The sequence below is a fragment of the Crotalus tigris genome, unplaced genomic scaffold (genome assembly GCF_016545835.1).
Source record: "Crotalus tigris isolate CLP2741 ecotype Arizona unplaced genomic scaffold, ASM1654583v1 scf7180000023829.5930981, whole genome shotgun sequence".
Lineage (NCBI taxonomy): Eukaryota > Metazoa > Chordata > Lepidosauria > Squamata > Viperidae > Crotalus > Crotalus tigris.
The window spans coordinates 4,704,446-4,726,311 of record NW_024100213.1 but is presented as its reverse complement, the minus strand read 5'-3'; the positions used below and the strand labels follow the sequence as shown (position 1 = coordinate 4,726,311).

Here is a 21,866-nt window from a genome sequence, read left to right as displayed (position 1 = left end):
AGATGGAATACCAAATGGTTTTCTTTTCCCCTAGCATGAGACATGAAAAAACATGAAAATCCTATGTATACTGTGTTGACCCCGAAAAACAGTTCTATAAAAACAGTTTTTTGCAGGAAAGAATTGACTACTTATTTTTAAAAATTTACATATGTAAACTCTTTGCATTGGACAAAGAGGAGGCTTGTTTCATGGTTCCTGAATCTGAAAAATGTTCATAAGCGTATATTTGACTGTTTCATAAGAAGTCAGACTCCAAGGGTAATTGATTCTGCCATTCTGATATTGGACGAACAATCAAATGCAACATATGGATGCTGTCAGGCATATCAAATGCCAAAGTTAGCTGATCAAGCTGCTAGAAGAATCTGCCAAGTATGGGGATAATGTATTCTAAAATGTATTCTAAAATTTTCATTAATTCATTGCTCAGGAAAATTGCCAAGTAGTGATGGTTTTATTCCCATTCAGCTTATGTATGCATGTTTGTATGAACGCAAGTCTGTATGGTTATCGAAGTAGTATGCCTTCTTACAAGATTATTGAAGTAAGGAAAAAGATGACATCATAAAGAAAGAATCTGCATTGATAGAGGATTGCAGCTGGTAGAAGAAGGAGCATGTATTCTGTTGAGTCCTTGGCGAAAAGCAGACACGAGAAGCAGTTGTAGTTCTCAGGTTTTCTTTTATTCTGTGTTCAGCTTACAGGTGAAGGCTTCAGCAACGCCCAAAAGCTCCCAGCCTCTTATATAGGCAATTCCCGGGTCAATGTGTTACTTTTCCCACGCCAGCACCTGCGCATGCGCACAGGCGCTGGTGACAGCCTGTCTGGTCCCAGGCAGCTTGCACCTGCCCGGGACTGCCTGCAAACGCCCCGAGCCCGTTTGCAAGGCTCGGGACATAACAACCCTTTCCCCCGGGCTAAGACTACTACCAACATACAATTATTTCTTGATGTAGTGTTCTACTCCCCAGTGCTCCTACTGTTTACTGGCTTTTGTTTAGCCAGCAATGTTATGTAATCCTCTAAGTACTTAGGAGATTTCCTTGCTCTCTGTGACCTTCTCAGCTCTGGGTTTCTGACAGGTATTCCCTGACTGAGGGGAGACGTGTGCCTGTTCTCCTTATCTTGCCTTGGTGCCTTCCAAGGACTGTGCCCCAATGCCTGGCCTACTTGCTTGCCCACCGGGCTCGTCAGGCCAGGGCTTCTGTCACTTTGTGACCTGGTTGACCTGCCTAGCTGTAGGCCCTCGGGCCCCTTGAAGTGATAGCCACTGCTGGGCGTCTCTGTAGAACCTCCTAGGTCCATCCAAGACCTGTCAGGAGGCTGTCCATCCCCTAAGCCCCATTCTGTGTCCGGGCTTGTGTGGGTTTCTGTGCCTTCCCAAAACTCAGTTACTCCCTGATTTGGGCTAGAGGTGTTGTGGTCGGGACTTGGTTCCTCGACCACCTCCCTGTATGTTTGACCCCCTAGGACTTGGGGTAAGATCAGGCCAACTCTGGGGATTATGTGCCAGCTCTCTTGTGGGGTATGATTTATTGGGACACTCCCAGGTATCCTCCCTGACTGGAGTGCTGTGTGGTGTAGATGGATAGTGATTGTACCCCCGGGGTGACTCCCTGGCTGGAGTAGGCGTGAATGCCTGATGATTGGGTAAGCCCCATGAATTCCTGTTTGGGGCACTCGCGGAATCTTGGAATGGGCCGTTTGTGGCTCCATCATTGGAGGTGGGCAGCAGCTCATGCCCTTCCCTTTGCTCCAAAGGGTCCCCCTCCCCCCTGGAAAAGACCCAGGAGTCTCAGCTGGAAGATCCCGCCTAGGGCGGAGTTGGTCGATGTGCCGATGCAGGACATGACCGTTGTCCAGGGCTACCTCGTAGGAGAGAGGACCTGTGACCCTGGAAATAGAAGCAGGAACCCAGGTATGACCAGGCCCGTAATTGCGAGTCCAAACCGGGGCACCCACAAGTAGTTGTCTAGGTGCCCTAGGATGTGAGGTAGATGAAGGCAGTCTGTCCGGATGCAACCGGTCAAGCTTCGTAGTAAGTTTGCACCCCCAGTGAAGTTCAGCTGGGCTTCTCCCTGTAGAAGTCGACGGTGTGGTGCAGTAAGAAAGGAGAAAGTCAGCCAACCTGTGATGCCAGTCCCCATAGGTGAGTCTTTTCAAGGCATCCTTTGTGATGCGGACCATGCATTCAGCCATACCGTTGGTGGACGGGTGGAAGGGTGCAGACGTGGCATGATGAATCATGTTAGCCTGTAAGAAAGCTTGGAATTCGGAGGAAGTAAATTGAGGCCCGTTGTCAGACACAATGACATCTGGGAGCCCGTGTGCAGCAAAAATCCCCCTCAGTACCTGAATAGTCTTTGCAGTGGTGGTGGATGAGACAGGTACAACCTCAATCCATTTTGAATGACTGTCAACGAGGACCAAGAAGAACTGGCCCTGAAAGGGCCCAACATAGTCAATGTGCACCCTAGACCATGGGGACTGTGTATCCTCCCATCTATGCACAGGAGCTTGGGGCATCTCTGGGCGAGAGCGCTGGCACAGGTGGCATGCATGCACCTTAGCCTCAATGTCCTTATCTAAACCAGGCCACCACAAGTGGCTGCGCGCAAGAGCCTTCATGCGAACAATTTATTTATTTATTTATTTATTTATGAGACTTATATACCGCTTTAAGTGCAAGCACTCTCTAAGCGGTGTACACCAGTAAGCAATGTATATATATATTTACATTGCCCCCAACAATCTGGGTCCTCATTTTACCTACCCCGGAAGGATGGAAGGCTGAGTCAACCTTGAGCCGGTGAGATTTGAACCGCTGACCAGCTGAACACAGTCAGCTAAAGTGGCCTGCAGTACTGCACTCTAACTGCTGCGCCACCTCGGCCAGGATGACCCTCGTGGAGGGAGTCTAAGATCCTAGTCCTCATTGAGGTGGGAATGACAACTCTGTTTCCCCAAAGCAGACAACCCTGAGAAGTGGACAATTCGTTCCTTTTAGACCAGAAACTCTGAAACTCAGGACTAGGGCAGTGCTCAAGCCATCCAGACAAAACCCAAGAAAGGACACGTGAAAGTGTGTGATCTGTGCCTGTTTCAGCGGCAACATCCCTGGCATTCAGAGGGGACTCGGGCAAGGCTTGGAGGGATAGAATGTTGACAGCTGGTGCAGGGTCAGCTTCTACTACTGGCGGGGCAATCTACTGAGGCCATCAGCATGGCCCATTTCTTTCCCAGGCTTGTGGAGTAAAGAAAAATCATATGCAGACAGAAAAATAGACCACCTAAGCATTCTAGGGGAAATGATTTGGGGAGTTTGCTTACGTGTGGTAAACAGTCCCAGCAGAGGCTTATGGTCAGTGAAGACCGTGAAATGCCTGCCATACAAAAAATCATGGAATTTTTTAATTCCAGCAACAACAGCCAGAGCCTCCCTGTCTATCTGAGCGTAGTTGCGCTCAGCAGAAGACAGTGTTCTGGAGTAATATGCAACAGGAACCTGAGTTCCATCAGACCTGAGGTGGCTCAGGACGGCTCCTACCCCGTAAGGGGAAGCATCACAAGCGATGCACACAGGAAGGGACTCATTGAAGTGTGCAAGTACACTGTTAGAAGTGAGTAAGGCCTTGACCTCATTGAAACTAGCCTCATGTGTTTGTGACCACTGCCACACTGCTTGTTTATCTAATAGCCTGTGAAGAGGCTCAGCTACACTAGCTTTATGTGGAAGAAAGGAATTGTAGAAATTCAGGAAGCCAAGAAAGGCCTGAAGTTCAGCCTTAGACTTTGGCCTAGGTGCTTCTAAAATGGCAGTTAGTTTGGATTCAGCAGGGTGAATCCCAGCAGCATCAATTTTGAACCCCAGAAATTCAGTAGAAGGCACCCCAATTTTGCAATTGTCTTTTTTGAGCTTGAGGCCTGTTTTCTTGAATCTTAACAGAACAGCCCTTAGCCTTTCAGCTAGAATGTGTGTGGAGTCTCCTGCAATTAAGACATCATCAAAGTAGGGGCAAACCCCCGGTATGCCCCGTAGTGTGTTTTCCATTACGCTTTGGAAAATCCCAGGAGCGACATTCACTCCGAACTGTAGCCTTTTTACCTTAAAGGCTCCTCTGTGGGTCACAATAGTCTGAGCTATAGCAGCATCATCATCAACAGGCAGCTGTTGATACGCTTGAGCTAGGTCATGCTTTGCAAAAACGCGGCCCCCCTTGAGGGAGGCCAGAATATGACTGACCACAGGAACAGGATAGGCATGTTGCTGCAATGCCTTATTAAGAGTGCATTTGTAGTCAGCACAAATGCGAATGTCCCCATTTGCCTTTAGAGGCGTGACAATGGGGGTCTCCCAAGGACTGGAATCAACAGGTTCTAGAATTCCCTGTTGGATCAGTTTGTCTAACTCAGTGTCAATTTTACTCTTTAAAGCAAAAGGGACCCTTCTTGCTTTAATTCTAATGGGAGTGACAGTGGGGTCTAGTTTTAAGGACACAGGGGGTCCCTTGAATGTGCCCAGCTGGGGGCTGAAGACATCTGCAAATTCTTTGCAGACTTCCTGTAGGTCGAGTGTTTGTAAGCTGTTGAGCCCCGTGACGTGTATCCCCAAGGCTTCAAACCAATCGAGTCCTATGAGACTCGTTCGTTCACCCCCTACTACTAATAGGTCTAGTGGACCTTCAAAATTCTTATACTGTACGTTAAGGGTGGCCTCCCCCTTAACACACACTCTCGAGTTTTGAAAGTCTGTTAACACAATGTCAGAAGGCCTTAATTTGGCCTGAGTTCCACTGCCGGAACAAATCTTCCTAAATGTATGCAAGGATATGATTGAAAGGGCAGACCCCTGTCTAGTTCCATAGTTAATGGAACCCCTTCTAGCTTCACCTTGAGTGACAGCTTTTTCTTAATGGGCTTGTGTGTGCCTGTCCTGAAGATGCTCCTTCGCAAAGCGCAAAATCCTACCCTATTCTGGCTAGGGACCCTGGTACCTTTCAGGCGCAGTTCTTCCTGAGGTTGTACCTTTCGTCGGCCCAGACACACAGCTGCAATATGTCCTTGTTTCCCGCACGCCCGGCAGATAGCGGAGCGGAACTTGCAGTCGGTTCTCCTGTGGCGACCTCCACAGCCGATGCACTTGAGGGGAGCTGCAGAGCTTCCTTTCTGATTCCCTTCCTTCGTGGGGTGGAGACGGTCGACTTCCTCGTCCGGATCCTCCTCGGAGTTCCCTTGGACGTCCTCTTGGTGCACGGATGCAACATCTGGACTGTTCCTGATTGGCCGCATGTTCTTGACGGCGCTGCCTGCTGCTTCTTCTGCGGTGACCTCTCTTATGACATCTTGGAAGGACAAGTCTTCTTTGGCGAAAAGCCTCTGTTGTAGATCTCGATGCCTTAAGCCGCACACGAATCGGTCCCTCAGTCGTTCTTCGAGGTCCTTGAACTCGCAGTGCTTGGCGGCCTTCCTCAATGCGGTGATGTACTCTTTGGCCGACTCTCCGGATCGTTGATCCCTCTGCTCGAAGGTGTGGCACCATGCGATGACGAACATCTTGGGCTGGAAGTGCTCCTTCAGTAGCTTCTTTAGATCTGCGTAGCTGACAAACTCTAATGGGACAGGTGCTGCAAGGTTCTCTGCGATTTTGAAGGCGTCTTGACCGCAGACACAAAGCAGGGTGGCAGCCTTTAAGATATCTTCCCTCACTTGGTTCACCTTGAGGTAGTTTTCCACCCTGGCTACGTAGGACTCCCACCGCTCTGGATGTGAGACGTCGAACTCCAAAAGCCTTCCAACCTTTGCCATCTTCAGGAGACAGGTCTATCAGCCAGCCTACCCCCGAATGCACCCTGGATTGGCGGGTAGCTGCCGAGTCAACGCCGTTCCGCCGTTCAGGACTCACTTGGGTAAGCTTACACCTCTTCCTTTCCAGGCGATGTAAGGCGATCCCACCTTCATCGCCAGTGTTGAGTCCTTGGCGAAAAGCAGACACGAGAAGCAGTTGTAGTTCTCAGGTTTTCTTTTCTTCTGTGTTCAGTTTACAGGTGAAGGCTTCAGCAACACCCAAAAGCTCCCAGCCTCTTATATAGGCAATTCCCGGGTCAATGTGTTACTTTTCCCGCGCCAGCACCCGCGCATGCGCACAGGCGCTGGCGACAGCCTGTCTGGTCCCGGGCAGCTTGCACCTGCCCGGGACTGCCTGCAAACGCCCCAAGCCCGTTTGCAAGGCTCGGGACATAACATATTCCATTCACATGGTTTCAAGATGCTGGCATTATTCCATCAATTTGAAAAGGAGCGACACTATGGAAAAGATAGTGTGCTTTCCAGTCACAAGGGTGGGTTTGTGCACTGGGACTTGACATTCAGAAACATTAAGACAAATACATGTGAGTTTTTAAGCGGGAAGGTTGTTGGTGATAGGACTTTTGTTTTTGTTCTTGTTTGTTTTTGTATGACCAATCTCCTTTGATTGTAAAGTTCTAGAGAAAGAGGATTGAATGAATTTAAGAGGTAATAGGATGAGAAACTGAGTGAAAGAGAAATTAACAGATTTGCTCATTCATATTCAGTTATTCTATGAACAGCTGTTAGTTTGCTTTGGTACAAAACTCAAACAAAGATGAAACATTACACAATAGAGATTTACAATTCACACCTTTGCAAACATTTTATCCCTTTTACATGAAGCTATGGCAAAATATTTACCTTGTCTTTGATTAAATATGCAACAGCCGGATGAAACAGCTTTGCAGGTTACATTCATCTGCTAGTTGACCAACCCTAGGTAGAAAATTTTGGAACACACTTATTGATTTCATAGTTAATTAGAAAAGCTGTAAAATAAACTGACAATTATTCTTAGAAACCATTTGACTAATAACTTGGCAGCAATACATATTTCATGTATTGTAATATGCTGAAAGATATAATGCCAAAGGCAGGTTGATAAACCAACTGATGACTGGAACAAAAACTCCCAAAACCATAATTTGAAGATTGCTTTAATTACATTATGTGATATAAATGATCTAAAAATTAAAATAAATTATCTGCATATTCTTATTAGAGGCATAATGTCATATAGAACTTTAGTCAGCCGGAACATCTGAATTCATGAATACACAAAACAGTCCTTGGGTATTTGTTACTTATTCTGTAATACAGTTAATGAAACAATTACTCTTTGCAAAGAACATTATGAAAAATAGATAATATATGAAAAGATGAAAGAAAATTATTGATTGTGATAACTCAAATGTGATTGTAATTTTGTATTACATCAGGTTTCCAGGGGTCAGTTTTGTTCAAGGTGACTTTGCTTATTGTAGCTTAGAATAGTGCTATACATTGATTTTAATTCATTTTGATGAAAAAAATTGAGCTTTCTTTCAATGTAACTTTTTAAGAAGACAGCTTCAGTGAAATTCCCAAGGATGGAGGATGGATTTCTTGCAACATTATATATTTAACTGTGAGATGGGAAGTGGTACACATGAATGTTCAGAATTTCCCTATACTATTGTCTCACTAACGATGTTCAGCATTCAAGTTTCCATAAATCCCAAGCGATCATAAGAAGGAAGCTTGTCCCATGAGGGTTGTGTTTTGTTTTTGTTTGGTTTTGTTTTGTTTTAGATAAGGATGTATAGGCAGCTACATAAGGTCCAGAGTTTAACAGAAAACAGCACACCAACAAGGTACTCTTGCTATCTTCAAAGGAAGCACAAAATTATCACCAACAGACAGAGAGGATAAAATCTTGACACCCCCCTTTGTAGCCTTTGAAAAATCCTGAATCATGTTTCAGTATATTCAGGAGTCAGCTGTTGCAGAAGTCAATTTCACTATCAATCAAGTACAGTCCTTTACATCTTTATTCAAAGGAAAACCCTATTACTTAAAAAAAAAAAAAAGCTTAGTAAGGAAACTGTATATTGACAAATTGGGTGGTTTTTTTTCCCCCTTCTTTATTTATTTACTTGTTTTTATGTGCCAGAGCTAATATAGGTTAAGAGCACATATTTTTCAGATTATTTAGTTTTACAAGCAATACTATATTAGGAAACAAAACATTCCTTTCAATAATGTTAAGGTGGTTTTCATTTATTTAATTTTATTAAAATTACTTTAATTTAACATATTTGGTCTCAAAATATTATTTGTAACTCTCCTAGTTGTAGGTGTATTGAAGTTTTGATCAGTGTGAAGCACATTGTTGCTTAACAGCTGTATAATTAGGCTTTGCATAATTATACTTTAATAATTATACTGTAGTTTATATTGCAATCTTAGAATTTATAAATGATCAGTATAAATGATATTTTAGAGTATGGAATTCTATATCTTATTTTTTATTTTTATTCTGATTGTTATGGTTTATGGTTAACAAATGAATTCACCTGATGTTTTCATGGTATGAATATATTTTTCAGTGTATTCAGATAATTAAAACAGAACTTTTTTAAAAAAATAATTGAAACATTACCCTTTTTTATTTTCCTACGTTCACTTTAGAATTGATACAATTATAAGGATCAAACTTGTCAGAATGAGTTTTCTGTCATTTTTAAAGTACAGACTTGATGACTCTACTTTAAAAATGAGGCACGATACAATCTCTGTTTAGAATGTCGTAACTTTGTCAAAGCTGTGATAAAGCTATGACTTTTTTACACTTTGGTCATAAGGTACCTGTAGCCTTTTTGATGTGATTGGATTCCAGATTCTTCCAACACCAGTTATCCTATTTGAATTACAGTTTAATGATATTTGGTGGGCTGCATGTTTTCTGCTCCTGATCAGTTATAGCATCGTCATATGATAGTGGTTTCATTACTCTGTTTTACAAGTAGGAAATTGCATGTTCTCTTTCTTAAAGAAAAAAAAAATACAAAGAAGCTATAAGTCATCTACATTTCTTCTATCGTTCTTTTCCCTCAAGATGTCTGTGTTTATGTATGAGTCAAATTGCTTTAATGTATGTAAACAGCTAGAACAGCCTACAGTATATAATATACAGAATCAGCTTTCCTTTTTTTTGACAGAACATGTCACAATTCACTTCTTAAAATGAAAAATGATCATTTGCAAAAATATGTCACACAAATGCTTTGGCAGTTGGAAAGTACATAGCATTGTTAATCATCCAGAAACTAACTTTCTTTTGGTGGCTTAAGTTAAAGGGACTTTTAGATGACATCTGCAGGTTATGATTCAACTTGCTTGAATTATCAACATGACTTTTTCCTTGATGTTCAGTCTCTTATTCCTTCATTGGCTTGTATCCTCTTGTCTTTATTTATGATGCACCATAAGACAGACTCTTGGAAAGGTCCAAGATTAAAGGGATGGGGAAGCTGAGATACAGCATTTCTTACACAAATAGGATAAATACTTTATGATTCTTTCTGTTAAGGACAAAATACAGACAAGTTTTGCCAGTTGATTTTAAGACTCACAGATCTATGATTTAGTGGATCTGATGTATAAAGTACTTCTCTTCTTCAACTGAACTTGATAATCTTTTTTTTCCTTCTCCCACTGAGGCTTCTTCTGCCTAGATTTACTTCCTGCTTCTTCACAGCAATTTAGTGATTTAAGAATGGGTGCTTTGTATGATCAAAAATCTTTCTTTCTTCTTTTTTAAGGAAGCTTGCAAGTCCGATACAGACTGAGTAAAGACAAATCCCTTATTTTCACAATTGATTCTGGAAACTTTGCTAACAGAGAACTACACAGTGTGAAGATAAATAGAGATGGAAGAGAGCTGACTATTCAGGTATCTATTTTACCCTTTGTTGTGGCCCACACCTTCCTGAATTTTTTACTATCCTTAATAATCAAACGAAAAGATAAATTTGATACCTGTCCTGAAAAGCACATGCCCATATCTGTTATAGTTGCTGCTGGGTCTGTAAGTAGCTACAGCAATGGCAGGGTCAGATAAGCGCTTGCCCAGTCAAGTGACTGTTTTGTCTTCTGGCTGCAGCAACTACTTTAAGACTGGAAATAAGGGGCTCAAGAACAGGAAAAAGGATGATCCAGAGTTTTAATTATTCATTGTCCATGTTTCTACTCCATACAGAAAAACTAGCAAGTCATAACAACATATAATCAGCTGACAAATGCTAAATTTATTTATCTTTCAAATAACTAGTCTCCTTTGTTCAGCCCTGTTACTTATTGCCATGCTTTGATCCCATGTCATTCAAAATACAGCACTCCTGGTACTTTTTTCTCTAGAAGAGTATATACAGTATATAGATCAGGGTTGAACTATGGAGTTCTTTGTGCTTTCTGCACTTGGTTGTTTCTTTGAGACATTCGAAACATATGCAGGCAGACAACCAAGCTCAGAAAGAATCCAGGAACTCTATTTCTTTCTCTGTTAGCATAATGCTCAATGTAGGGATTTAATATTTACTGATGACTGTTAATTTTGTTTTTTCCCCAATTTATAATTAGCCTATAAAATTAACTCAATTGGTATATTTACTAAAGTCACTTCCTATCAATATAATGATATCATCCACATACCAAAAATAATAGGCTACAGATATTGGAGAATGAAAACACATAGTGAAAAAACAAAGTTTGTATCTCCCTCCCTTATAAAAACTGATGGGATCCCAGTAAAGTTTGTAGTAAAATTGAAACACATACTTTGATGCATTATAAAAGTTTTTAAAAAAAGCCAGAGAATAGAACTTGTTCTTACTTATATTAGGTGTGTGAAAGATCAGCAACAAAAGAATCGTGTTGGTATATGCCATAGTTACAGATATGGGAGAAATCAAAAGGAAGAATGATAGGAAAATGTCAAAAAGAAAAAAATTGGCTCCTGATATCACTGATCAACACCAGATCTAGAATGCAATAAAGAAATATATAATTAGCTTCATGATACATTTAAGTTAAAGCTAAATGTATAGGCTGATTAAGGATTACAATGTCAAAAGGATCTTTTGCCTTCGTTAGGGAATTATTCATGAAGATGTATTTTGCATTTGGCTCACCCTGTATTCAAGAGAATACAGTTCAGTAGGTTTGCGCTAATGACTTCAAAATGAATTTCCCCAAATAACATCATTCTGCCTGTTGTGCTAATTACCATATAAGGCATCTTTGATCAGAAGGCTGATTGTGAATTATTCTAATAATTCTGTGCTTTGACACATAAAGAATGAAAGATCAATGAATTCTAAACACCTGTTGATTTGTAGCCCTTCATTTCTCAAATACTGTTCTGCTATTGTGTATGACTTGGCATAGGAATATACATAATTATAACATAAGAAACTGAAAACAGAATCAGCATCAAGCTGATTAAGAATCCAGGCTAAATTCAGTTCTAGGAAAACAAATTGGACAGCTTCCCAACATTGTCTGACCTGCACAGATATTGGAATGATAAAGCTGACAGCTACAACCTTGGGGAATTATTGAGCTGCTCTCAAAATCTCAGTGTTATGCAAACATGGGGAAGATTTCCCTGACAGGAGCCTCATGTTGGAGTGAAATATAAATGTGAAAAAATGCATACCAATCAAAGAGTAGAGCATTCACTTGCTTATGAAAGCATTGTTAATACCATGCATTTTTGCTTCCTTTCCAGATTGACCAGGTTCTCAAAGTCAAACACAACTTTTCCTCCGAGGTTGAGTTCAGAGCCATCAAATCACTGACCTTAGGGAAAGTGACCGGTAGGCATATGTGATAATTTTCTGGTTTATAGATAATTATATTATGGTCAACTGTGCAATGTATTGTTTGAATACATGTTGACACACTTTTATTTTCAATATGTTGTTTACATCTCTGCTATGTCTAAACAGTGCTAATATTAAACTCTTTGCAAGAGTTTACATTCTTTTTTTAAAAAAACTTGGCCAGACATAAATGCTGATTATGACTATAAGATCTTTTTTGTGCAAGACTATAGAAGAAAAATGTTGAGTTATGAGGGCTATTGAGCTCGTGAACAGCTCAATAGCTGATTGTCACAGACTTCTAAAATAGGAACAGGCTGTAAAGCAGATAATATTTTAGGGGTTATTTTTAGTATTCCATATTTAGTGAGTGGCAAAATAGAAGTAATATAACAACAACAAAGAGAATGAAGTACTTTGAAGCTGGTACAATACAATCCCATGCATGCTCATTTAAAAATGGATTCAGTTGAGTTTAATGGAGTTTATTGCTAGGGAAGTTTGCACATGGTTGCAATTTAAGATGTATAGCACTATTACATGTGGTAAGCCACATTGCCACATTGCCAAGAGTTAAGGGGAGGTGTTGCTGCAATTGTTCTGAGACCACTGAATCACTAACAGCACCAGCCTGGAGATGACTATTGCATATGTCTGTTAAATTGGGCCATAATGACAGTCTGGACTAACTGTCCATAGGCACCTGGATACCATTTCAGGTCTGGTATTAGAATCCCAAAGCTTTTGATCTTGGGAAGCTTGAATTCTCACACTCTGGGAGTGAATTCCAGAGAGACTTGTGAGATCATGGCAACCATGACAACCATGTTATAGGTAATAGTGGCTATAATACACATAGATGGTCATAGGCAGTGGTGAGATTCAAATATGTGAACAACCGGTTCTCTGTGTGGATGTTGCTTTCAGAAGTCTGTTCTGGGCCTGGGCAACAAAAAAATAGCTACCGGTTCTGCCAAACTGGTGCAAACTGGCTGAATCCCACCACTGGTGCAGGCCTGATTTGTTGTTTACACAGAGTAGATGAGAAGTGAGCTGAATCTAGAGAACATTAATATCTGTCCTTTCTCGTGGTCAAATCACTTTGTACTCAAATTACACATTGTCAATGAACTATCAGGATGACAACCAATTTATGCCTGGTTGACCTCTGGAATACCAGAACTGGGAACCTTTTGATCGAGATAATTTATAAATCTTCTTTTTCTCCTTCCTTCCCTCAGAATTCACATTATCTCCATCCAGTATTTTTCTTTGCATGCATAGATAAAGAGGAATGCTGGCTGGGCTGAGGAGAATCATGAAGGGAGGACTATATAGAAAGTCCTGCCATTTGGAAAAGTAAAGAAAATGCAATCCCTGAACGTCCTCTGACTGAACTGAATCTCTTACCACTTCCTCAAAATCCTCATAATTCTCCTCTCTCATTTACACATTCCAGGAAAATGAATCTATGATTACAGTGTATATGATAAAGCGGGGTGGCAAGGTTTTTTTTATTATTATTGTGAGCAGCCTTTGGTTCTTTGAGATAAACATGGAATAAAAATGTTGTAAATAAACAGGAGTACTTTCCATTGCAGTTATGCCAAGCATCCAAGAAATTAAAACATTATTTTTACGTTAAGAGACCAGCATTTGAGAATAAAAGATTTCCCACTCTGTGTCCTTGAATGTTCAGAACTGATACTGGACTAAACCAATAACTTAGCCTGCAGTAAAAATCATGGCATAAAGACTAGACTGGAATTGCTTCTGAACAAGAGAATGAGATAGATGGTTAGTGTGCATCCAAGAACACTTATAAGGAAGTGACTATTCTAGTCCAGTAAAGCACACAAAGCCATTGAGTTTGATTTGTACATCTCTCCATACCCTTAAAAAAAACTAGCCCTTGCATGTGTGCAAATGATAACATACCCAAACCCCTTGTCCCTTCTCTTTATTTAATCAAGCAACTCTCTGCAGAATCTACTGCCATTTCTTTTAGTTAAAGCAATTGATAGTCTAGCTGGAGGCTCCATTTAATGATTGCTAACAGGTGGACATTGTTCAGTGCTTCAAAATTTAAAGACACCACTGGATACGCACTCCAGATGTGAATCTCCTTATCTTTATCAAAGCGAGGCTATGAAACAGACCCAGCCTTTTCCTGAAATTAATTACCTTGCTTCCAGGCAATCTGTTTTCCCTCGATGTGAATATCTCATCTGGGAATTTTTCAGGATAGTAAAGGAGCTGAAATTAAATGGCTGTGTTTTCCATTAAATTAAAGGGGATGCTTTTTATGTGCATAGTCACTCATGCATGTCCATATCTTATATTCAAGGGGAAGATTAACTGAATGAATCAAAGAGTCTGCACACAAGCCAGTTCTGAAATTAACTGTATATAAATCTCAGAAGCCAGGTGGAATGGAACATGAAACTATGTCAGCAGTGTCAGTTAACTAAGCAAGAAATGAGGGATAATATATAAAATTAGTTATTTTTTCCAATAGCCATTTAAATACGGTATCACCCAAACTCTGCAAAATTACAGTTCTGATTTAAAAACAGGTTTTAAAATTACAATTCCACAACAATGTTATCTAGTGAGCACCCTTGATTTTGATCTCTAGGTTTTTATTACATGGATATTGGAAGGTAAAAGTATGCATTCTTGCATTATTTCAGATTTTATCTAGCTATTTGGTGGAGGAAGTATACAGTTCTTATAATTTAATGGGACAATTTGCATTCTAAATCCTTCCAAACCTGAGTGTTTATCTTGCCAATATTCTAAGTCCGCCTTCCCAGAATGGGTGCTTTTCAAATATGCTGATGGGATTACATCAAGATAGCAAGTTCATCAACTGTGTTGATGGGGAGTTTGAGCATTATAATTTTACAATATGTTAAGGTCTTTAGGTTAAGAAAAATGGACTAAAGATTGGAATTCCTGATCACTAGTTTCAAACAGGACATCTGTTGATTGCAGAGTATGATTAATTATTGAAAAAATCTATTACAGCCCACAATAGTTCCCTGTCTCTCTCATTAATGACTGGACCTGGAATCCAATATATGGAAGGCCATAGTCCTTACGTTATGAAATGAATTGGAAACATCATCAACCTGGACACAATTTTAATTTCCTTGGGGTAGAGCCTACAGTCCACAGTAACCTGCTTGTTCCAGTTCTAGATTTCACAAAATTCAGCCTGCTTCTTCACAGTTTCAGAGCTGTACAAAACTCTGTGTGATAACAACTGTAGCAAAAGGAAGAAAATTTATATTGTTTACCTAAAATTTCAGACTAGGGAGAGAAAAAGGAGGCAGAGAGCATTAGATTTTATATCTATCTTTAAATCTTTGCAATCGAACCACCATTGTTTGGCTTCAGTTTTGGAAAATAGGTTGAATTACAAAACAGTACGGACCTAAAGTTACTGTTTAAGTTTCTATAACTGAGTATAAACTTCAAAGTCAAATTGAACCATCTGTCATCCTTGATTTATGAGATACACAGGTTACTAGCTACTTTCTGGATGCAATTCAAGGAGTGCTGGTTATCAGCTATAAAACTACACATGGTATAGAGCTTGGTTATCTACTCAATCAATGAGTTTGAGCAGAATGTGCATGCTGCAAGTGCCTTCAATTGAATAATCCCCATCTCCCAAGATTAGTACAGTCTCATTCTAGAGTTGTTCCAGAAGTCATTAAAGTGTGGCTCTGCTCCAAGGTCTGGGGTTAAGGGTAGATGCTGAGTTGTTTTGTTGGTGGTAGTTTTGATTGTATTTTTGTTGTTTTGGTTTCCTGGACACAGATTTTTTTGACTGGTTTTCTTTGTTTGAATTGAAATTATTTTCTTTTGGGAATCAGGTGGTCTTCCAATCTAATAATATAAATAAATAAAAATTAAAGAAAAGCAATACACACACACACACACACATACATACACCTTTACATAGATATACATTTGTGATAGTGGCGAATATTTGTAGCTCGAGTGTAGGATGAGAGTAGAGATTGGTTATCTGAGCTTCTGAGTTGGTTTCTGAACTAAGTACAGTAGGTACCTAGGCTAGGTAACATCTTCAGTGGAATTTAGGGGAGAACAGAATTTTTCCCTAAATTCCACTGAAGATGTTACCTAGCCTGGTAACAAAACATTCGAAAACCAATCCACAAGATCAGAGAACGAACCTCCACACTCATACACATACATGCACACAATAAATATGCATACACAATTGGAAAACCTGACATCATATTTTGAAATGTGAAGCTTTTGAATGCTATTGGTTGTCTAAAATAAATAAATAAATAGCACCATTAGCAATGGAGTATGAAAGATCAGGAGGACAAGATCCTCCCTTCTCACTACCAACCCCATTGTTCTGTTCTGAAATAGAAACAGTCCACAATGTATCTTTCTGAATGTATCAGGAAATTGTTTGATTACTTTTATTGTAGAAGTGGAATCTGATCTTCCACTTAAGAATTGCCAGTTGATATTGGCCATCCCTCAGAACAATTAGAGGGTTGTTTTGTTTTGTTTTTTCAAATTGTCCAATTCTACCTGGATCTCAGTACGCAGTAACTGTTGGGGAGAGTCGTTTCACAATGAGAGAAAAACATTCTAGTCCCACCTCTAGAGACTGCTATTATTGTCAGAAATAGAGTTTGCATTACTTAATTGCTGTGCCTTATGCTATACTTTAGGGAATGTCGATAGAATCCCTTTGGGAAGGATTGCCCAAATGGAGGGTTGTAAAGTCTCCACCCTCTTCCTCGTGAAGTCTTTCTTTTGGAGCATTATTTTTAGAATGAATTATTGTTCTCTCAATTGACTGCAGCTGTCTGCTCTCAAAAGCATTTTTCTTTGGCATTTATAAATCTTCATTAAGTTACATCCACGAAGCTTTTTTTTTCTTTTTTACTTTAATATTCGGCATTATGAACCAAATGGGAATGGTTATATTTTGACATTTTGCATTGTTTCAATGGATGGTTTAAGACATTGAATGAAAAAAACAAAAACAAAATAAACAATAAAAAAATTACCTTAAGTCGTGGTGGCATATCTGATTTATACATAAAATAAGCATATCAGGAGTTTCCTGTAAAATGATAGTGATGGGCACAGCCACCTGCTTTAAAGATAAGTGCCTGAGTGCTTGTGCCTAAAGGGGAAATAGCCACTGAACCTGCCCGAAGAAAAAAATGTGCTTAGCAAGGAGCAAAATAAATTGTTTCTGTTATAGAGGTCAACAGGATTTTTTTTTCCCCTGTGAATCTATTTGCTTTCTTCATTGTAGTTTCTCCCAACATTATCTTGATGGTTAAAATATTGGCTCAAAAATACCCTAAAAGCACAACCCCATGTTTCCTTTCTTGCTTACAAGCCTCATTTATTTCAGTACATTTTACTTCTGAGTTTCCGCATAAGCTCGACTCTGTTAATGTCATGGTTAAGGATTAGGGTAAGGGTTAGGGTTAGGGTTAGTCTAGAAATCTGAGATTGTGAGTTCTAGTCCCGCTTTAGGCATGAAAGCTGTCCATGGCGACCTTGGACCAATCTCAGCCCAATCCACTTTAAAGGGTTGTTGTTGTTGGATTTAAATAAAGGTTGGATTTAAAAAAAATAAAAATAATATGGAGTTTATTTGGATTATCCTGAATTACAGCTTCCTAGAGTCACAATGAAGTCATAAAGCATGATTTTGATTACATCTTCTGAAGTAGAGCAGTTTGATAGACTAAGTAAACATATTAATAGTCACGAGGGCAACTGTTGTAGCACAATACCAGTACAACACAAGTATGACATTTTTGTGCAGATTTTGAGAGCACACAGGTGTTCTAACAATGGCATTGTGTAGTATCTCTCGTAATCTATGTAATATTTTGTGTTTATGCATTGATTGGTTGTGTTAACTAGAACATCCATTTATGCCAACATAATTCTAGATGTGTGTAAATATTCAACCACTTGTTCTTTTATAAAATAATTCCTATAAAGATGGCCTTGATATTTTTGTTGCACAAGTTAATGTAATATCCACTCTCCCATGTACTGAGGGATATATGTGTTTAGTGAATATATCTCACCCTTGGTATTGTGTTATCTTTCATTTCTTCTCTCCCTGCTAAGATATCAGCAAACCTTTTTCTACTTGTGTTTTAAGAGTGTTGATTAGATAATATGTCTAATGTTTCCTTGTTCTCGTATATTTTTACAATTAGAATGTACTGTTCTACATAATAAATGTACAACTTTCATAATGACCCTGACCAAAGTGTACCAGAATTACGAAAAATAGATATCTGTGGAAGTCTAAACCTTCATGTGAAAAAAAGGACCAGAACTCAAACCAATTGATCATGAAATATAATGCAGATAGTGCTTCTTTCTCACATAGAGACCTTCAACAATCCTTTATAGACACACCTTAGTGAAGGGGGGGTCAACACCAGATAATCTGAAAATTTCTTCCCCAGATCCATGCTGAAAATATGGCTAGTATTTCCAAACTGAAGAACTCATTTTCAAAAGTGCCCCAAGGACACAATTTTTATATTTAGTGGCAATGCTCTGAAACAAGTATACCATAGGGTGATTTTCTGCATGGCTGGTGTGCTACAGTGCAGAAATTCATTGCTAATTATTGTGCTGCTCTATTCTATCTAATTTGTGACCATGCCAGCCAGCAATTGCAGTTATCAAATTGAAATAACAATATAAAAGTAAATCTTGTTATTATAATATTAATTTCTATTGGAGAGAGTTCTGCCATTCATTCCAGATGACTAGTTTTTCCATTGCCCAGTTCCTCTGATTTCACTATTAAAATGAAATAAGGTTCATTTCACTAGGCTGACAATTTCTGGATCTGTAAGGATGCTACAAGTAAGGACGTCTCTTTGTTGGAGGACATGGGTGGAAATATGCAATATAGAACTTAGACCAAATAAAAGGAGTGATTTGCGGAAAAATACAGAGCAGAAACATCTTTTGATGCAGGTAAAGCACTGGCAGCCTAACATGCTTTTGAACCCCCTCCCCAAATGCTAGAGAATTTGGCATGCTCTATGCAAAATAATGACTTCAATAGTAATTTTAGATGGTTATTAGAATACCCCAAATTGGATGTTCATGAGCATGAAGAACCATAATGTAAAAAAATGAAATGTTCAGTATCTGAATGTCAAATGTGGTGTGTCTGTGTCACATTCTTAATAGGTTTAAAATTCTGATAATTCAACAAAACATATTCTGTGACCATTGTTGCATAGATTCAAAATGATGGGAAAGAAAATTATGAAAAAGAATTAGAAGATTTATTATTGACTGGCTCATCTAATTGATAGGGATGTGACACAAAAAAGCAACAATGGTTTATATGATGTCCTTCATAATGATTTCCTTTTAAACAATTTTATTTCACATTGTTTTTTATAGATGCTAGTGGCCTTCTGAATTATGTATCAATGGTTTGGAAACTAATTGTAGGACACTGAAAAAGGATATTGCAAATTTTCACCTAGTTGGTAACAAAAATGGACCCTACAAGGCTGGAAGACACCCAATCTTCATCAGTTACAGATTATCTGAAGATCATAGCTTCCCTTTCCATATTCAAGCAAGCATTTTACTATTGAATAATTTAGGTTGCCAGAAAACTGACATGTATATGCTTGTTTTTGAGCCTGTAACATTCACAGAGAATCAATATCCATGAATACATGAAGACCTCATAGCCACCCCATGCTCAGATGTTGACCAGATGAGTACATCCAGAACATACTCCCATGGTTTTACATTAAAAAAAATGAAATCCCTGCAGCTAGCTACTGAATACTTTCCAATAACAGACATGTAACCCTTGCTTCAGCCAAGATGTAGGAAATTTGGGCCAGGGCCACTAGACATCCTCTCCAATGAGTATACAGACTGATCTTCAAAATGATGGTGTATCTGCAGTAATATAGCTGCTTTGAAAACAGGCAGTATTCAGGTCTTACCAGAATACAGTAAAGTGCCTGATGAGAACATCGTATGATTGTCAGGGGGTTCATCCTGATCCTCAAGCGCCTATGCTGTCACATCCAAAAGTGACCATGGAGTTTCCATCCAAGTAAACCTATTAAGCTGGCTTGGAGCATTGGAGAACATAGTTATGTTTAACTCTTTATCCACAGGTTCAGGTTCAGAAAGTTGTATCGAAGGATTTTACAAGATTTCATTTTAATGTAATGGAATCCTACAAATTCCCCTATTATTTCTTCTGTTCTTTAACATCTATATCAGCGGTTCTCAACCTGTGGGTCGCGACCCCATTTGGGGTCGAACGACCATTTCACGGGGGTCGCCAAACAATGCGATCCACCATTTTTTTCCTGGGGCGGCGCATGGGGGCGCCGCCGTGCATGCGTGCCACGCAGGGGGGGCACCGCGCATGCACGCTGCATCGCGCATGCGCGCCCACAGGGAGGGGTGCCACGCATGCGTGTTGCGCGGGGGGCATGCGCGCCGCCTGCTTAATACCGGGGTCGCCGTATAAAAAGGTTGAGAACCACTGATCTATATGAAACTGCTGGTTCCTAGGAGCAAAGATTTTGGAGTGAAATATTAGTATTGGTGTCTCATTTATCAGGTAAAGCAGTGGAGATATTAAAACTTCTCCTGCATCAAAAAATGGGTTACATGTATGCCAGTAACCTGAAGTTGAGTCATAACAAAATTAAGGCACTTTTCTCATCCAAGAAAATTGTGTATATCTCATTTTTGAATCGACATACTCCAAAAGTAGCTGAATGGCTTTAAAAAAATTGATAAATTATAATTCATTTGATTAGCTCTGGATAGAAAGCCTATCTGAAATTCTTTCAGAACTGATGGAATACACTCCCACTATGAAAAAAAACAACCAACCACCGAGCTGAAACTTTGAAAGAACTTCTACAAAAGCCAGATGTATAATACAATTTTAAGGCAATCAGGGCATGGATATAAGAATTTCAGCTTATCAGTTCACTTCTGAGTGTAATTTAGGATGTTGATCTTACTCAAATACTCCTTACTGTATTCACTATGTGTATCTGCAGAAAGGAAGCCTTCTTCTATATAGTTGTACATACAATGGCTTCCTTACAAGCCAGGAGATTTCATTTTTAAGAATATGACTCATTTAGGAACTAACAATTATATGCACAGTGATTTTTCTGCTTAAAGACATCTGCACTAATGTCTCCATTAGTTTGATCTTATGTGAGTCGCATCATTGGATATGCTGCTTTTCTGGTTCACATGTTTAAGGGCTCAAAATCATATAGCACCTAAACAGGATTAGAATTCTTGGAGATTTTAATATTGCAACGTAACACCAAATCAGATTTAATCTTCAGTTTAAAAATATTTAGAGTTAATTTGAATGTGAACAAATGACAAATGCTACAATTTTTTCCTGAATTATACTACTTCAGACTGTGCTAATATTTTTTTTTCCCTTTTGAGGCTTCTATTGGGGTGAGGGCTAAACCCTCTGTTTTTGAAAAGCTGGAGTTGTGAAGGAAAATAGTATTGCGGTTGTGATGATACCAAAGTAGTTGTACCTGGTCTGTATGTGGTTGCTGGTAACCACCCCATCAATTTTAATCATATTCTCTATCTTTACTACCATCTGGAGACATTTGCATTGTTTTCTACTATTGAAAATTTCTTTAATAATGTGCATACATGTACACACACACACACACACACACACACACACACACAGAGAGAGAGAGAGAGAGAGAGAGAGAGAGAGAGAGAGAGAGAGAGAGAGAGAGAGAGAATGAATGAACTAGATGTGTAGGATATGTTTGAAATATGTGGACTGAGACTGGGGAAAGCACAGGCTTACCACTGTTAGCCCCTGATAGGTTGCCATGAATCTGGGGGAAGACTGAATAAATGAGGTAGGAGAACTTTTGTTTCAGAAAATGGGTGTTTCTGTAGAAATGGGCAAAATGTCAACAGGAATTTATACTGTTATTGGTTTTCCATGTCATCAGGTTCTTATTTCTCTGTACAAGTCAATGAACAGTGTGTAAAATCATCCAATATGAATTATAGGCCATGTTGAAGGATGTTTTCTAATCTGTA

The 21,866-nt window shown here is 39.5% G+C and overlaps 1 protein-coding gene across 4 annotated transcripts in view; it reads left to right on the top strand.

Annotated features, from left to right (window-relative positions):
- The window catches only part of CNTNAP5 (contactin associated protein family member 5), a 382,046-nt gene that overhangs the window by 341,508 nt on the left and 18,672 nt on the right, over positions 1-21,866 (top strand). For 3 of the 4 annotated variants that reach the window (XM_039321794.1, XM_039321793.1, XM_039321792.1), the window contains 2 exons: positions 9,654-9,784; positions 11,621-11,708. In XM_039321794.1, the coding sequence (XP_039177728.1) occupies positions 9,654-9,784; positions 11,621-11,708 (219 nt within the window). Of the gene's footprint in view, positions 1-9,653; positions 9,785-11,620; positions 11,709-21,866 lie in introns of those variants that run through there. The other variant, XR_005554022.1, reaches the window with a different exon arrangement.